Raw genomic sequence first — 18,681 nt, forward strand, 5'->3', positions numbered from 1 at the left:
GTTATGAAACCTTATGATCTCAGATCCTATTTCTTTTATTTTAGACAAATTTCAAGAGAACAGAAGGAAGCTTGCTAGAGGTATGCCTGCTGAAAGCAAGAAGTGTTTAAAGCAAAATATTAATGTGAGTTTATAACATTTAGAAATAGAATGTATCACAAAAATAGCACAAAAGCAGGTAGAGGAGAAAGGCAGGACACTGTTGTAATTTTCTAATGGTATATGTTAAATGGTATTATATCACTTGAAGGAAGACTGTAATAAGCTAAAGATGTATACTCTAAACCCTAAAGCAACCATCTACATGAGCTAGAGCTAGAGTTTAAAATCCCATGAAGGAGATAAAATTATTTTTTTTAAAGCTAAAGATGTATACTCTAAACCCTAAAGCAACCATCTACATGAGCTAGAGCTAGAGTTTAAAATCCCATGAATAATTAAAAATTATTTTTTTAAAAACCTGAAAAAAATTATCAGAGAACACCTATTGCAAGTAAAATACTGAGTCAATTTGCTTCCAGATAGTGTAAAAGATAGTGTGAGATTGAGAAGGGGTTTCTCTTTCTTCATGAAGCTTGTGGACTTTCTGTGACTTGTCTATCCAAGAACAGAACCAGAGAGCTAAGGGCATAAGTAAGGAAATGATAAATGAGTGGTCCAAGCACATGGAACAGAAGAGATCCAAGGACAGAGACTCTGCTAGTCAATCAAGATGAGTCATAGGGAGCCTTAGCATCACCTGGTCCAACTGGCTCATTCTACAGTGAAGACACTGGAGTCCAGAGCACATCAGCAACATGTCCCAGGTCTCACGGACAGTGAGTAGCAGAGCTGGGGCTAGAACACGGATGGGCCTCTTTGCTCTCAACCCAGTGCTCTATCCACATACTACAGTGACCAAAAAAAAAAACTTCAGAGAGGAAACAGAGTTTGGACTGGACCTTACAGGGAAATCACCATGTCCAAAGTAGCAAAGTAGGAAGTAAGGTTGAGGCACAGTGAGGAAACTGTTTTGACTGGAGCACAAAAGGCACTGCGCCCAAAGCACAGCTAGCTGTGCCTGCCAGGCTCGGGCTACATCTTACGTACTGTGGGCAAAGAGGAAAGCTTTTTCTTCAGGGTAATGACGTGAAAGTGGCTTTTCAGAAGCTTAATGTGGCGACGAATTAGTGTAAGAAGAGGCTAAAACCAGAAAATTCATTAGGCGAGAACTCTCCAGTTCTCCACTAAAACTGTTGACTTTGTTCATGCACCAAGATGGTAGCTTTCATTTTGCGGAGGTCTCCAAGAACTAGAAACAGAACTTTCTGGCCTGAAACCTCTGAAATCTGGAGTTTAAGCTGATTATAAACAGAATACCTTTGAAGAGGGTTACTGATGGTTTTACTAGGACCTCCAGAGGAGTGGTTGAAGTTTGGGATGGAAACAAGAGAGCAAGCATGTGTTATTCCTAAAAAAAATTGACACCAGAGAACTTTACGAATCAGGGTTGTCTTATTAAAATATTTGTCATTTGAAGCCATTCCCGAGAAAATATTTGTTATAACCAAATTATATTCACATTTGTGTATTTCTTTTTCTTGCTACCTTATCAATACTTTGCTCTTTTTTTTTTTTTGTAGCTGATTGGTGTTACTTGTTTCCTTAATTTACTGATGCCTATAGTTGTGCTATTAAAAATCCTAAAAACCACTTCTTAGACCTCTAGGAAGATGATGGGGATGATAAACAATACACGTAAAATAGTTATTCCATGGTAGGGACTTGGCAACACATGGATGAATGAATAATAATAATAATGGGCCACCATTTATTAATGGAAACTACTAGTGTCTGGCCTCATGCTAGGTGCTTTACATTTATTTCCCTTATCCTAAAAATAACTCCAGCAAGGTATTGTTATTGCCTTATAAAGATGAGGCGACTATAGTTCAGAGCCATCATATGATGTCCCAAGAATAACCTCTCTAGTAAGTGGTAGAGCTCAGAGTTCAATCTACAACCATCATCTTGAACCAAGCACTCAATCACTATGTTGTACTATCTCCTAGGGAGTCAGGAAGGAAAGGATGGCAGGAGGAAAGGAAAGAGGGAAGAGGGAGAAGGGGAAATAGGAGAAAAGGAGGAATAGGAAGAAAACAAGAAGGATGAGGAGAAAGAAAGGAAAACTCGAAAGTCATGGTAAAAGTTGTCAAGTTCCACAGAGGACAGTGGGACAAAACAGCCCCTCCTGCATGTGAAGCAATGCATGATGCCTTGGCAAGGAATGTGAAGTTATTTGGGGCATAAGGTATAAACAGGAATTATTTCCAGAAAGAATTTTTATTTCAAAGTTAATTCTTAGTCTAAGATACAGGGATTTGGGTTAGTCCTTCCACAGGAACAGTTGGGTGAAAAATGTTTAGAATGGGAGAACTCAGTGGTAGAAGGGATCTGCCAAGTGACCAGCCCAAACATCTGAGCTGTTAGGCGATCATTATCGGGGTTTTCACCAACTTTTGGTGGATCAGGAAGTATATGGCTCTCAGTAAACACCTAAGCTGGTCAACACTGTCCTGGTGGTCCCTTCTTCCTGTCGTATTTTGTCCAGAGATAGAGGCCTCTCTTAGGGAGAAATATTTGGAATGAAGGTTAAAACCCACATTTGGAATTGTCCACTTCTTATCAGGGAAATCAATTCTAAAAACTTTGAAGAAGCAGCTAAATATTCCTAAGAGTCTTTAATCAGCTCCCAAGGTTACTTAGGGCTAAGCAGGAGAGATCACAATTCTAAAAGATCTAAGTCACTTAAAGATGCAGCAACTGCAAGAAAACAGGCTGTGAGAATAATAAAGGTATGTGAGACCCCTTACATGTCAGTGGAGGTTACGGTGGATTTAATTCCCATTGGACTGACCAACCAGACACAAGATTATAGGACTCTGAGAACTATCCTGTGATTATAAAGGGATTTTATTTCCTCTTTTTAGAAAACATTTATTGAAAATTTAAAGTCAGCTTTGGTCTGCATTTACAGAAGAGTAACTGGACACCATGTAAAGTTAAGATCTGGGAAGTACTACTGAGCTTTTTGGTTCTAATCCAGTGGGGATTCACTTTTCCTCCATGACTGTGATTGGGAAAACACAAGGGAATGGCCCACTGGCAGGTAAGGGTTCCTCATGTGTCTCTGGTCTCTACAGCAGATGACAGAGAGCTGTGCTCACCATCCTTACAAGGGGAGCCTGCTTGCAGGCACTCTGCTTAGTCAGATTCTTTCCTCTCTTCCCCCAAAGTCTGCCCATTTGCAGATTAGGCCAGGCTGTTCCTGTCTCAGGTTTTTTTTTTGTGTGTGTTTTTTTTAATGGTTATGGATTTTTAGAGACTTCCACATCTACACACCCAAATTCTCTCTTACATACTCTAAAAATGGCAACAAGGCCTTAGTTTAGGGTGTTATTTTCCAGCTCAATGATATTTCTTTTTTGTTGTTTTTGTTAAGGGAAAAATTCCAAGTGACATTTCACTAAGAAACAGAGGGTTAGCTTACCTGATCCAGAAAACCAAGCCCCACATCTTGAAATACTATGGATGTTAAAGAAAATGAAGTGTGAACTTCTGTGGGTGGAGAGAGGAGGGGTGCTATACATTTACAATGACCTGAGTGGTTGTTTGGACACAGAGAACAGAGAGGTTTTATGAGCCATCTCTATACCCTCACTAGTATGTGGTGACAAGCAGGGGCCAGTAGTCCCAGCCATGAACAAGCCACCCGTGGTGGGGGTATTGAATGCTAGTGATCAAAAAGCCCATGTGTGGGTCACCAGTGAACAGAGATCCCCTTCTGTCAGAAATGACATGATGTCACAGTAACTGTTAACAGCCAACGATACCAGTGGGGGAGTCCGTGTGCCAGTTTCTTCAAAATTTTATTTTCCCAGTACAGAGAGAGGTTAGACTTTCTCCTAGCATACTTAAAAAACCAAGTCTTCTTGTCTGTTGCCCACAGTTTGAGGCCAGATCACCAGAAGCATTTTTTTCATACTTAAATTTCCCACACATGTATGCACATGCACACATGCATACAAAACTACTTTTCTAGACTTGCAAATCTGCCACTTTTATCTTTGATCTTAATTCCAGTGTAATATAGATTTTCCAAGACATGATTTCTTAAATTGACGGCAATTTTTTTTAATGGTTAAGAAAGTCCAAATAATGATGGGTCCCTAGCTATTTTCTTCTGAGAATTTAAGTAATTTAATGGAGATGATTTTTTTTTTTTTAACTTTTATGGCCAGGTGGCTCTAGGGGATATTTTGTTGAACACTGATTAAAAATAATTTCTTCTAAATGAAACCTGACCACAAAATGGAACTATTAATGGGCAGGGACGTTGTCACCAAAGCGGAAACCATGGCTGATTGCCTCTTGTACCTCCCACCACACAAGCATTTTCTTCTTTTTCTTCTCCTTTTCTTGTTCTTAATAGCAGAGTAAATAAGCAGCCAGCAAGGCCTAAATGTTTTCGGCCAGAAACAGAGTCCAAACTTCTCAGAGAAAACATTTGGCCTCTGTGGTTTTGTAATATGTTCCAGAACACCAAGTTCAGTGAGGAACATTGTGAAAAACTCCCATCCATTGGAATGATGGTGGGGAATGTTACAGTATCAGAAGTTTCAATTGGTCCTTTTCCTGCAGGCCCATAATGAGGCTTGTAAAAAAAAAAAAAAAAAAAAAGAAGACAAGGAAGGAAAAAAAAAAAACCCATAGTGCTATGTAGAGGTTCTCATGGGAAAAATGAATGGCAAGAAATCCTAGCTTTAAAAGAAACAGCTAATCTGCTAGTTTGATTGTTCTTCAAAACTTACGCTGAACCAATGAGCCTAATTAAAAACACTTGGCCTACTTCTATAAAGCATCATAGCTTTCTCTATGCTTCGTTTGTATACACCACAAAACTCCAGATAGACTATTATTTTTTCAAGTGCTCACTAACAAAGTGCTGACTTTGTTGGGATGGCTGAGCTAATTTCTTGAACTCAGTGTGAAACCTTAGCTAAACAAAATTGTGGTAATTTTCCTTAATTTGTAAAAGTGATTGGAGTGCAAACAAAATTTTCCTCTTGGGTCAATCCTATAATTTTCAATTAACTAAAACTAATCGTCAGGCAGGCACCAAACCTGCATTTTGTTTAAAGGGCTGGGAGGCATTTCCAAGGGTCAGGATGTATTAATTGTTTTTATAATTTTGAGAGAAAAAGAGAGAAAAAGAAAATCAAGAAAGAGAGAGAGAGAGAGAGGCTGAGTGACTAAGAAGCACGTCTGGTTTTGTTCCTAGTATTAAAATACAAGGGAAAGATGCTTCGAAGTAAAATGTCACAGCAAAATAAACTTTGTCCATTTAATTGTATGGTTATAATTAGGATTATTAACAGACTTATCCCTTTACTGCTCTGGAATCTGTGTGTGAAGGCAACTTCCACTCTGTACTTAATCTGGCCTTGTGGTCTTTTATTGAATGAAGAAAGAGATCTGGGACCAGTCCTTGGGGACAGCTACCCTAGGCAGGGACAACGGATACTAAGCAGAGGGGCGAGAACGTCACTACTCCAAGTGTGGCGCTTTGACCATCAGCATCAGTCTCACCCAGGAGCCTGTAAGAAATACATAATCTCAGGTTCTCCCCAGACCTACCCTAGCAGGATCTGAATTGTAAAAAGATCCCTGGGTATTTGGTTTGCACAGTACAATCTGAGATCTCTTAGAGTACACACTGGGCACTCAGCCTGTGTACGTGATGTATTTCCACAGAGATCTTGCCTGGTTCTCTCTATCTAATGGGACGGGAATTCATATTCACCCTAGCTTCTTACCACAAGGCTGGTCCATGTTCCAAGGCTGTTTGGGGAGAACAAAATGCAGTTGACTGGGGAAGAAAGCACCAACCCAGAATCAAATATGAAAATTACCAATTGTATTTAATACAAATGCTATGAACACGCTGGAAGAGCAAAGAAACTCCAACGAGCTGGCTCAACATGCAGAAAGACTCAGGATTGTCTACACCTTTTTCCCCTTCTCTTATTTCTCATGCTGCATCTTTAGCTAGCCAATCAGTTATGTCAATAGATCCTGCCATTCAACACAGACACTTAGATGAATTCTTAGTAGTAGTAATACAATAACAATAGAAGCAACTCATTTGGTCGTACGTTTGGTGAAATGGAGAAAGAAAGCAGGTTTTAACAGAAACTGGATTTAAAACTAAAATACATGCTTGTACATATAAGATAAAGTAAAAGATGCCACAAAACCAAGGTGGTTCTGTGTTCACCATCTGCAGTGGTTCTTACCTGTGTAAATGAATCTGCCTGGCGTTCCTTTGCAGAACTGCTTGGATTTGTAGGACAGTGTGACTTCCACAACACCAGGGATGTGCCGAGGAGGGGTCTGCACGCGGATGGCATGAGGAGTAATCAACTGGAGGAGACATTCGGGGGGAAAGAATTGTCATTGCAATATGTTAAGGAGTCGTTTCACAGCTTTCCTATCAGCTATCCATAAACAAAGCTTTAAAACACATAATTAACCTGTTAGTGTTTAAATACAATCTTGATGGAACCTGTATGAAGGACACTGACAACAATATTTACAAGTGCTCTAGGTACAGCCATAAGAACATTATCTGGGTTTTCCTACACAGCAGGCCCTCTCCTTCCTGGTTTGAAAAGGGAACCTGGCCTAATGAAATGATTTATCTATCACAGGATATCCTTTGGAAAATCTCGGTTTGAAGCAGACACCCGAATCAGAGCTGAGCTCTGCCATGCCTCTCCAGAAGTCGATGGGCCTGGTGTTTGCACTGAGCCCTTAAACATGTAGCAAACACAGAGGTGGGAAAACAGTAGTCCAAAGCACTCTGATCAGCTTCAGAACACACGTATGGATTAGCCCTGAAGACCATTTGGCGCATTAACTACCAGAGGCACAATCAAAGACCTTTAGAGGGGAAACCAAAGTATCTGCCTCCCTGGACCAGCTTATGGCTCTGGCAGAACTAAGGACTGGCCATAAAAGGGGAGCAGAAGGCTGGGGAGGCTGCACCACGGTCGCTGGTCCATTATGCAATGCCACTTGCAAAATGAGAAAGTTCATTTCTGAACTCTGTTGGCAATCAGATTACACTGTGAAGCACAATTTATTTTTTATTACTCTTATCTTTGTTTATATAACTAAAATGTTATATCAATGGCCATAAAACTGGCATTATCTGGTTCTTTGAAAAATCCAGCCCTGGTATTTGACTGGTTGACCTCAGATGGTGCCGGACTCTACATGTTCTCTCTCTACAGGGTCTGCAATTGCCTGCTCCTTGACTTTTTTCAGATGCACTTAGCTCTCAACATTTGTGGAACTGAGTCTGTATACAGTGGATAATGTATACAGTATACATGAGTTTAGACTATAATAATGTGTGTTTGTGCTGTTCTCAAGGGGATAACTTAGAAAGGACTTTTATTTTACTGTGCACACCAGGCCCAGTGCAGGTGTTTCACCCAGGCAATCAAAGATTATACCATGGGAAGCCGAATACGACCCATGGGTGCCCCTGGGTAAACTGCCCTAACACCAAGTCCTGGTGAAATGAATGTGAGAAAGTGGCTACTGCTAAAGTCCACAAGTACTTTCTGTCAAATGTTCCTTCTTAAAACAAAGAAAAGGCCATCTGCATAAAAATCATTTTGACTTAGCAATTAAAAATGCATTATCCTCTTCCATAAAATATATGGAGCCTTAGTTTATTTTCTGAAGACACACAGAAGACATTTCAGTAAGATCAAAAACTTACTAAAATGTCTTAGAAACTGAGTTCATCTCCATGGTTGAGTGTTTTGGATGGCTAAGGGTTTACCCAAAAAAGCAAAAAAAAAAAAAATTTTCTTAAAATTTTGTTCTCTTCATATTGTAATTCTTCCAAAACACATTGTATGCTTTCTAAAGTAAGCAAAGTGTATATAATTTAACTTTGTCTTGGTAAATCAAAATTATCACTTGGAACACCCTACATTATATCTTGCTGTAATATAGAAAAGCCCTAAGCAAATACTTAGATATGAAGGGCTATTTTCCCTTGCACTAAATGGCTCAAGATAGCTGTGATTTTGAAATTATTTCTAATTTATTCTCTTTCTTTGTCTTTTTCCTCCCAGCGTTCTTTACACCTTCTGATTTACTCTTGTAATCTGTAAGCTTGGAAACCAGGAAATCAATTTTAATATTGGATAGAACATAGGAAAGAGGTTTTGAAGGGCAATGAAAGATGATCTTCCCCAAATCAAGGGCATGTTAATCTCAACTGTTCGGATATTGTCTTATTGCTATGTTGGGAACTAACACTTGTTGACTACCTACGAAGTATCTACCACATTGCTGGGGATTTTACATATAAATACTAATTTGCTCAGAACCATGTATTTTTAATCTCTTTTTTTTCAGATGTGAAAGAGAACTTTAAAATGATTAAGTTGCTTGCACAAGATTATCCTTGTTAGAGCAAGTTAGCACAAAAGGTGATTTCAGTGCAGTTCAAAAAAATGGCAGGGACATATACTTCCTTTCTAATCAGAGAGAAGAAATTGTTCATATGGAAACTTTGTAAAGGTATCAGTTTTTTCAGATCCAAAGAGACTGTGTGTTTTTCTTCTATACCTGTGCTATCTCCATTTTTCATTTATTGCCTGGTCCTTTGCTGTGCTTTTGATAGTGAAGGACACCACACTGTCACATTCCAAATAGAAGGTATGCTTTTATTTTTAAGAGTTACTTCAGACATAGAGTGGCATTAATTCACAATAATACTTAGAAGAACTTTCAGTCAGTTAGAAAACACTTCACCTGCCCTCCCTGTTCTAAGGGGAAATAAATTTTCAAAGATGGAAAGATATCAGTAAATAGATGGATGAAGATTTCTTTTTAAGTATAAGGACTTAATATGTATGAGTTGCTATATTGAGGAACAAAATTCACGGGCTTTATGAATAGATTAGATATGACTACAGTAAAATTACTGACTGAGAGTGGGGCTTTTGCATAAAGCATTAGATTCAGGAAATTCAAACAAATTTTCATTTACAATTTCACTTTCAATTTTAATTAATTGCTCGAACTGAAGCAGAGATTCCTTCTTGAAACAACTATCCTTCACAAATGAGGTAGAATCTGAATCATAATTAGAGAATGAATTTGTCCATGTTCTGCTGGCTGTGGATGCTAGTCTGGGAAGAGTCTCTAGCATTGACACATGATATTAATGCTTACTGAGGAAAAATATTTTAGCTAACTTTTACCAATTTGAAAGCACTGGCTTATTTATGAATCACTCAGAGAATCACAGAATTTATTGCTGGAAGGAATGTTAGTGATCGTTTAATGTTAATCTTCTCATTTTAACGGCTAAGGACATAGAAGTCCAGAAATGTCTAGTGGCTTCAGACACTGAGCCAACATCCTAGAGCTGCGGTCCCCAACCCCCTGGGCCATGGACCGGTCCCGGTCCCTTGTCCTGTTAGGAACCGGGCTGCACAGCAGGAGTTGAGCAGCAGGCGAGTGAGCGAAGCTCCATCTGTATTTACAACAGTTCCCCGTCACTCACATCACCGCCTGAGCTCTGCATCCTACCAGATCAGCGACAGCGTTAGATTCTGCATTACGGTACGCTGTATAATTGTTTCATTATATATTACAATGTAATAATAATAGAAATAAAGTGTACAATAAATGTGATGTGCTTGAATCATCCCAAAACCATCCTCCCTCCCCCATTTGTGAAAAAATTGTCTTCCATGAAACCAGTCTCTGATGCCGAAAAGGTTGGGGACCGCTGTCCTAGAGGAAGGACGGGGGTCTAGATCTAAGGGTGTAGAACCCATGACCAGCAAACCCCAGGATAAATTTCACAAGTTGTTCCAGCCTGGTTGAACTAAGGGTGGCCACTCTAAACAACACGGAAAGGGAGGGCTAGTCTAAATTTTCCAAACTTCCATCACTGGAATACCACTTTCTCAGTTTTGCAATATCTATATACCACCTATGCAATTATATACTTAATATTTTTTAAAAAACTTATAACCTTTTTGTTTAAAAAAGTTATTTTATAAGGAAACTTTATATCAGTACTATAATTAGAAAACTGGCATTGCCTGCCAGTAAGAAGGCATTGTAGATGGTAATCTTAAAGTTAATACAATGCAAATTCTAGCTGGATATTGTTGACAATCTGAAGAAATTATTGAAAAGGGTGATGAGCTAGTTTTAAATGTTAAAGCCTTATTTTCCCCAAATGAGACTTTATCCCCTTAATATAAATCAGAATCATGGAATAAAACAAATATTAAAAGAGAAACAAAAGAAGTGATTAAAAGAGAAGCCAATAGGAGACTAATTTTCTCACTACGTGATTCAGTTCTACTTAATGTCTGTGTCAAACTCCAAATTGACTCTTGCTGTTCTACCAGAAGCTCATGCCTCGTACTTTGGTAAATACTATACTAAGTGATTAGAAGACAAATGCATTCTTTGACTTAACTTCCTAAAATTACAAACCAAATGATTTAGGCTAGAAATAAATATTTGTCTGAAACTCTATAGCATCTGACACTACTCTCTCCCTTCTTGGAACTCTCCATTTTCTTCACTTCTGTGACACTAATTATAAGACTTAAGACTTATAAAGTGTCTGATGGTTTACCATAGCACTTTCCTACTTGCTATCTTTTAAAGCCCATCCTCATGGTTTACATACTCCAGATGAGAAAAGTTAACAGTCAGGCAAGTTAACTCATATTGTTAATATTCGAAACACTGGGAAGAAAACTGATCTCTTATGCCTGTAAATAGGGTTTTGCAGAGCTCTTCCTGGTTATTTTGGTTTTCCTCATTGACTTCACTTTTCTGCCAACTTGTTAATTGCATAAATTTCACAATTTTTGTCCTATTTTTTTTTTCTCTTTTTACTTGCCTAATACTTCTCGAGTTCACTCATTGGCTCAACCACCTCACCCAAACTGATTTCCAAATCTACACCTGTAGACTCGATCTCTTTGGCCAAGCACCAAACTTTTATCAGCAACAGAGTAACAGAATCTCCCCAAACATGTCTTCTTGCCACCTCAATCTCAACATGACCCAAGCTAAATTTATCATCTCACTACCTCTAAATATATTTCTTGCTCCTGTGTTCCCTGTCTCAGTTAAAGGAATGCTATCTTTCGAATCACTCAAGATAGAGAACTTGAGGTTATCTTTATTCTTTTCTCCCTCCATGTTTTTAAAGTCGTTGATTTTCCCTCCACTGGACCCCACTGGCTCTCCTTTGCTTCTCCACTTTGTCCTGTTCAGGCTGTCCCCGTTTCTTACTCAGATTATTATGATATTATACTTGCCTCCTAAATGCTCTCTCTGTTCTTCTACTTTCTCCACCATAATTAGCTTCTTTAAATACAATCTCATCATGTCATGCCCTGACTCAAATCCTCAGCTTGCCCCCTTTGCCTGTTCTAATGTTCAAACTCCTCAACATAATAGTATTTAGGGCACTCCAAGGCCTGACAGCCAGTCTCCCTTTCTGGGCATACTTCCCACTTTGAAGCAGAAGGCATGTGGCTACAATGAAAACACTACACTCTTGCCCAACTTCTTTGCTTTGTTCATGACATTCCTTGCTCAAACATTCCCCTACTGATGTTCTACTTGTTCCTTAAGACCCTGACCGTATGCTCTCTCTTTCAGTAAGTTTTACATGATCCTAAGAGTTAAAGTTGCCTGCATCTTTGTTGGAATTTATACCCTTATGTCATTTATGCTATAAGAATTAGTGGCCTATTTTGTTTTGCAGCATAAAGATTTTCCTATATATCTTTCTCCCATTGGACAGCCCCTGAGACCAGGAACAGAGTCAAATCTACATTTGTGTTCTCTAAACTTAGTGCTTTCCATACAGAATATTTTTGAAATATTTCTGGAATAAATACATATGTAATTAGGTCAAAATTCTACTAGATCTTTGAATCCATTGGCCATAGCAATCTTTGTCCATCAGAGTCCACTGTTCTTAACCTGATAATATTTAACTCTCATTCTCTACCGAAGTTGCTCTTTATATTAATCATCTGACTGTCTCAAGCACTCAGGTGTCAATATGAGCATGAGACCACTGTTCACATTTCCTCTAAATGATAAAAAAGAAGATATATAAAGGTCTGTGACTCCAGTGAGAAGTGATAAGATGGGATTTTTTAAAAAGTTTAAAACGTAATACTTTAAAAAGTAGCCCACGAAAGATCTATGCTAAATGTTAACAGTGTTTATTTCTGGACTGACAATATTAGATAAAATTTTTCTTCTCTTTCACTTTCTCCTATGTGTGTGTATTTCTGCATGTATAAATTCCCCGAACTTGTACAAGAAATAATAATCATGTAAATAATTATGTAATAAATAAATTTGTACATATGAAGCTATTACTTTTTTATGAGAAAAATATTACTAAAAATAAAAAGTAGAATAATAATCAATTTGGGGCAATATGTATTACATGTGATTATATAAGAATTAGATGTATATTTGCATAAAAGAAAGACTACAAGGAAAAACATCAAAATGTTAACAGAAGTTACCTCTAAATGGTAAAGTTATAGGTAATTTTATTTTCTTCTGCATGCCTCTCTGAATTCTCCAACCGCTCAACAATAAAAATGCATTAATGTTACATTCGGAAGAAATAATTTTTAAGTGTGGCATTAAGATGAAACACACGCAGTCTCTGCAGGGCCCCGGGCAAGGCCGCCAGCACGCCAAGGATGTGCTGGGAGCAACACCTCCTCTGAGCTGCCTGCACAAACACTTTGTCTCCCCCAGACTCAGAGCGCGGGATCAGAAGAGCCCTGTAGGGGGTTGGCCAGGAGAGGCCTCTGGGTGCAGAGTGAAGCAGCTGTGACCGAGAAGGAGATGAAGCCCAGACACAAAGGCAGCGGAATGGGGCCTCTCCTGGACAGAAGTGCTGGGATCGGGAGAGAGTGCCTGATGGATCATGCAGCTGTGCATATGGAACTTGAAAGAGGCAGCCCACACAGTCTGCAAGCCCAGAAGAGGGGCAGGGGAGGGGAGAGGACAACTCCCCAAATGGTTTTTAGAAAGCCTCTCATAGCATCAAAAGTTTGGCCCACACAGCAGGTAAATGCAAGTACCTAATGTTTAAAAATATGACTGGGAGTACGTTGTAGCACTCTGGGGGAAAAGGGCAAGTCTTGGGAATTACTGTCCTCTCTGAGAGCAAGCAGTATTTATTGTGTGTGTCACTCCAGTGCTCACTAAACTGATGAAGGTAATGACCTCGATGATGATCCAGCAATCATGACCTTCATTGTCTTCTCCCTATATGTCAAGCACTGTGTTGAGCTCGTTCAGTGATTTATATCCTATAGTATTAGGGGGCAGATATGGTTATTAGTTGGTTCATAGATGAGGAAAACGAGTTTCAGGATAGTTAAGAAACACAATCAGGGAACCAACTGGAAGTGGCAAGTCGGCCTGACTAATGACCATCATTATACAACCACAATCGTCTCCCCATACTACAGTTTATTGTTTTTCTATAATTCCCGGTATATGTACTTTGCACCCTACCTCCACCTTCGAGGGCATGGACTGTATCTCTTTGGCTTCTCCTATACCCTCAAAGGTCCTGGGTAGGTACTCAAAACAGCTTTTCTCACTGGTGAAAGGCAAGCCGAAAATGATTCCCCAGCCAAACAAAACAGCAATTCCAAGATAAGTCTCTATGCATGTTTTCCAACCAATGGGACTATATAAAATAAACGCAATTTGGAGTTCCAAGCCACAAAGCCAAAAAATAACTGGGATTACTAGAAAGCACACCAGCGATTTTTCATTACTAGTCTTAGGATTTAGTATTTTAACCTTAATCACCTTCGACACTGAAAAGTAAAGGGAAAAAAAAAGTCCAAAATAAGCAAAAGACTCAAAGAGAAGGGGCAAAAGGAAGGAAAAGTTTCTTCTCTGGAAAAATAATTAACATTTATGCCTAGAAAAAGCTGAAAGTGGGCACTGGTTCGGTGGTTTTTTGACGTTACCCACCCAACAGTCTAGATTCTAAGGCTAACGCATTCACCCATTGCCATGCTCTGTGTCTTAGTTTACCGATCTTATATTGTACCAGCTCCTATCTGCTCTGTGGAGGTGCTGATAATAATATTAAATATGCTTTGTGTTTGGGTAGGGCTTCTCTAGGGACCTTAAAGCACTTTCCAGATTAATTTTTTAATTTATGTATTAATAATGCTCACAGCATTCTCCCTCCTCCTCAACTAGGATAATAATATCCATTTCTTTCGAGATAGGCAGGGGGTACTGAGTGATGGACATGAAGCAGACACTTAAATAAGGAAACTGTAACATAAAAGCATAATTAAAGCTCTGAAACCAAATCAAACTAAGGATTTTTAAAGAGATACTACAGAGTCAGTGGCCAAACTTGCAAACTTGTTTTCCCTCCACTCTGAAACATTATCTTTTCGTAGTTAGGCATGGCATTTAAACAATATTATTTTTAGGAGTTCCTAAAGGAAGCTGAAATATGGAAAGTATATATTCTTGGCAACTATACTGGCTGAACCTCCGCATTATGTCTCTACTTCCCTGAAGTGGATACGACATAAATTAGAGGATGCCTGCTCTTCTCCTGAGTCCCTCAGTGTATTTTGGTTTGTTCCCTAATCAGAGTTCTCTGGGTTTCGTAACACAGATTCCTTCATTCCCAAGAATTGCCTGTCTCAAAGGCAGTATATGATTTCTCAAGGAACGTGAGAGAAAGCCAGCGGAGGCATTTACTGTTTCGCAAACATTCTGGTTTCCTTTCGTCCTTTCAAGAAAATAACTTTAAACCAATGTTTAGCAAAATATGTTGAGTCACATGAATCCCCAAAGATAAACTTTATGTATGAATGTCAGAGGAGACTTTTAAAATTAAAGTCTCAAGAATTGAGTTAAAAAGGGGATTTAAAATGTAGCTTTTGAGTAGTCAGCAGTGTTAGTTAACACTGCCTGAAATTTCTCTCAACGTAGATATAGGCATAGACACAGACAGATAATAGAGAGATGTAGATACACTTTTGTATTTGTTGTCTATGTCCGCCAAGTAGCGTATCAGCCCCTGAGCATGTGAACTTGGCCTTTCTTGTTTTCACTATGTTTAACAGGGCCTTGGAACTGCTTAGGGCCTTGGAGCTGCCAGGCACTCACTAAAACCTGAACATTGAATGAATAAATATCATGACACCGGTAGCTACCACTAATAATTAAGATGAAGATTCAATAATGTCCCTTATGAATCTACCAAAAAAAAAAAAAAAAAAAAAAAACACCACTCCATTGAGAATTCTTTTGACAAAAAAAAAAAACTTTTTACTTTACCAGCACAAACTTCCTGATATCCTCATTAAGTATTCACAGAAGTATACTGCCCAGTTCTTCTGACCGGGAATCTAACCGGGTCCCTAAATTAACGCAGTTAATTGTACTAAACAAAACAGCAACACGATCATCTTTCAAAATAACAGATTTGGGAGAAAAAGGCTAAAATAAGTACATTATACTTCAACTACCTTTGGTTTTATGGGTTTATTTATTTATTTATTTTGTAATTTATTTTTTAAATAAACTTTCTCTAACTCTCTTCCCAGGATGTAGATCTTGTGCCAATTGGGTCCTATTAAAGGCTGGATCCCATCCTGACCATCTGGGAGCTGGAAACGCACTGGTGAGTTCCTGAGGTCCAGGGTATTACAGAAGGAGAGGGTCAGACACCAGCAACGCCAGTCCCAGTGGTTTGAAACTGCACAATGAGCTCTTTCTCAAGGCTTGTTTTTCTAAATTCAGTCAAGAAAGAACATCATTCCCTACTCAGACCTGGCTCAGGGTCCTGTGTTCCTTGCTTGTTTGTTTGAAAATTAAAACATAAAAGAAAAAGAAAAGCCAGATGCATTTATGAAAGGGGATGAATGCTTGTTATCAAAGTTGGCAATTTGCAGGGTAGAATCTTTGCCTATGGAATTAGGAAAGAAAAATATGAGGGCCAAAAGGCTATAGATGGAATAGACAGAGAATGAATTCACCTTTTACCGAAAGACTTTTGGAGTCTTGTAAAACTCTAAGAAAAAAAAAAGGTATCAATGCTATAAGATACACAGTCTCATTCTAACATTTTTTGTGGTGCTGTTCATAGTTGTATATTGTATACATTAATACTTGCATGTATCATCAGTAATTCATCATTTAACATGTTCTTTCAGGAACTAAGAGATACTACATAGTGAACACTACAAAAAAATTGAAGCCAAACCCCTTTCAATCCTTTGGCCCTACAACTACTTCTGCAAAAAGTCTTTTAAGGATGGATTGCACACATCTTGCTATTTTAAACAGAATATAATGAATATAATTGCCAGTCCTTTCTTGATGACTCAGGGCAACCATCATCACAAACAGTCATTAATGAGCTGCACAGAAAAGAGTTCTGTGCCTGCTTTTTAGGTTTTCCATTGCTGCCCTAGACATCAGGCCATTAGCTGTCCCTAGGCCTATATCCAACAACCTGCCTCCACACACGACCTGCCTCTAGTCTGCTCTTCTCATTTGCTGTAACCTGGGAAAACAGATAACATAGTTTGTTAAAAATTATTGTTCTGGTTACCCCAAAGTCTTTCATTTTATTTGTTCATTTTTTGCTGCTCTGATTTCATGCTGAATTTGGGAGAGCTAAGGCTATTGTAACACTTCTCTGAATAAATGCGTTTTACTACATTCATATCAGATGCTTAAGAGATGACTCTGAAGTCAGATGGACTTTGGTTCAAATCCAAGCTTTGCACATAACCAGCTGTGGGACCTTTGAAAAGTCACTCAACCTCTGTGACCTTCAGTTTCATTATTGGTGAGGTCAGGGAGGACACAGGGAGGGAACTAGCTATCTGTAGTGTTAATATATACATTAACATAACACCTGTAATGAGTCTAGGGAAAGGCAAACCTGTATCAATCACTCAACAAGTGTTAGTTTTATTACTACTTAGTCTTCACCATCACCAATAGATTTACACTGAGGCATTTATGTGCATACTTACTATACAACAAATATATCTAAATAGAAACCACCTACTCACACATGCATTAACAAAAACTAAACTACAATCATTCTAGTACAGACACTTTGAATCATCATCAAATACAACAGTTGCTGATAGGGAGCACTTGTTTGACTGAATGAATGAATGAATGAAGAGAAGAGAAGAAAGGAGAAGTAGTATCATTCAACAAATTTTCATTAATGCTTCTACTGTGCAAAGATCTGTGCTAAAAACGATAGAACATTGAGCTGAATTTAGCGTGGATCCTGCCTTCAAGAAAGAGGCATGTCCCTAAATCACAATAGTTAAATATGGTAATTAAAGGTATTAGAACATGATATGGTAGCGATAAGACAATATAGGAATTTAGACAGAAAAGAAAATATTCTATACCTGGAGCCGTGAGGGAAGATTTCACAGAAAAAGGTGGTGTTTTACAGGATTTTAAAGGGCAGGGGGACATGGGCACCGAAAGGAAGGACAGCATCCTGGGGGGAGGAATGGTATGAATGAGACAGGGAGAAAGTCACTGCAGGCACAAGGAGCGGCTGACAAGTCAGTGTGGCCAGAACATAAGTCAAGATGAATGGTGAGTGAGGACGCTGAAAGGAAGGTCGGAATCTTCAGGTGGTGTGCTTGAATCCCAAATTAAGGAGTTGTGGCTTTAGGAAAGAGACAGCCAGCAAAGGATGTGTAAGGAAGAAGGCTTAACGGCTTGTAAGTTCAGGACTTCAGACAACCACCACACTTAGGAGAGTAATACACTGTATGGATATCCATTTTCTTCATAAAAGTCACATGACTGTAGCCAGGTATAAATTCTGTCCTTGATTCGTACTAAAATTAGAAACACATCACACTTCTGTGATTTCTTTTTTCAAGTTACAGGCACATATCTGGATCTCCTAAACATACTATGAACAACTAGCTGAAAATGTCATCTTAAAGTCCTTTTTAACTATCCCATAATTATCAAAATAGAAAATAGGTTTCAAGTGCCTCAGTCATTAAAAATAAAAATACAGACTAAAGCATTCTTAGGAATAAAGTGAGCATGGCTGTAACTGTGTAACCATATTAAAAACACCATTAGATCATTTTTATCTGTTTTTTTTAATATGCTGGCTCATTTAGAAATGATTCCCCATAAAATTACTTGGGCTTGAAAGTTGTCCTTCAAAGTCATATTAGAAGGGTAATGCAACTAATGCAGATTGCTTTTTTTATTCTTTAACAAATAAAGTTCATAATTTTCATCAAGCATCTTCCATATGATAGGTGGCCAATAAGTATAGGTTAAACATAGACTCTGAAATATATATTTAGGAAAAATTAGGTCACTAGGGATTATTTTAGATCCATACATTTAATCAACTTCAGATTCAATTTATACATGTAAGCCCCAATATATGTAAAATAAATGGGAACAACTATTCACATTGAATCAAATTTCTATTATGAAATTTTGCAAAAGGTGATATTTGGCATAATGTCTTTC

At 38.4% G+C, this 18,681-nt stretch overlaps 1 protein-coding gene across 5 annotated transcripts in view; it reads right to left on the reverse strand.

The window, feature by feature from the left end:
• EBF1 (early B-cell factor 1) overlaps positions 1-18,681 on the reverse strand; it is a 391,177-nt gene that overhangs the window by 75,190 nt on the left and 297,306 nt on the right. For all 5 annotated transcript variants that reach the window (XM_012644792.1, XM_012644794.1, XM_012644791.1 and 2 more), the window contains one exon: positions 6,336-6,462. In XM_012644792.1, the coding sequence (XP_012500246.1) occupies positions 6,336-6,462 (127 nt within the window). The remainder of the gene's footprint in view (positions 1-6,335; positions 6,463-18,681) is intronic.

This window comes from Propithecus coquereli, unplaced genomic scaffold, assembly GCF_000956105.1.
Source record: "Propithecus coquereli isolate 6110/MARCELLA unplaced genomic scaffold, Pcoq_1.0 Scaffold220, whole genome shotgun sequence".
In the NCBI taxonomy this organism is placed as follows: Eukaryota; Metazoa; Chordata; class Mammalia; order Primates; family Indriidae; genus Propithecus; species Propithecus coquereli.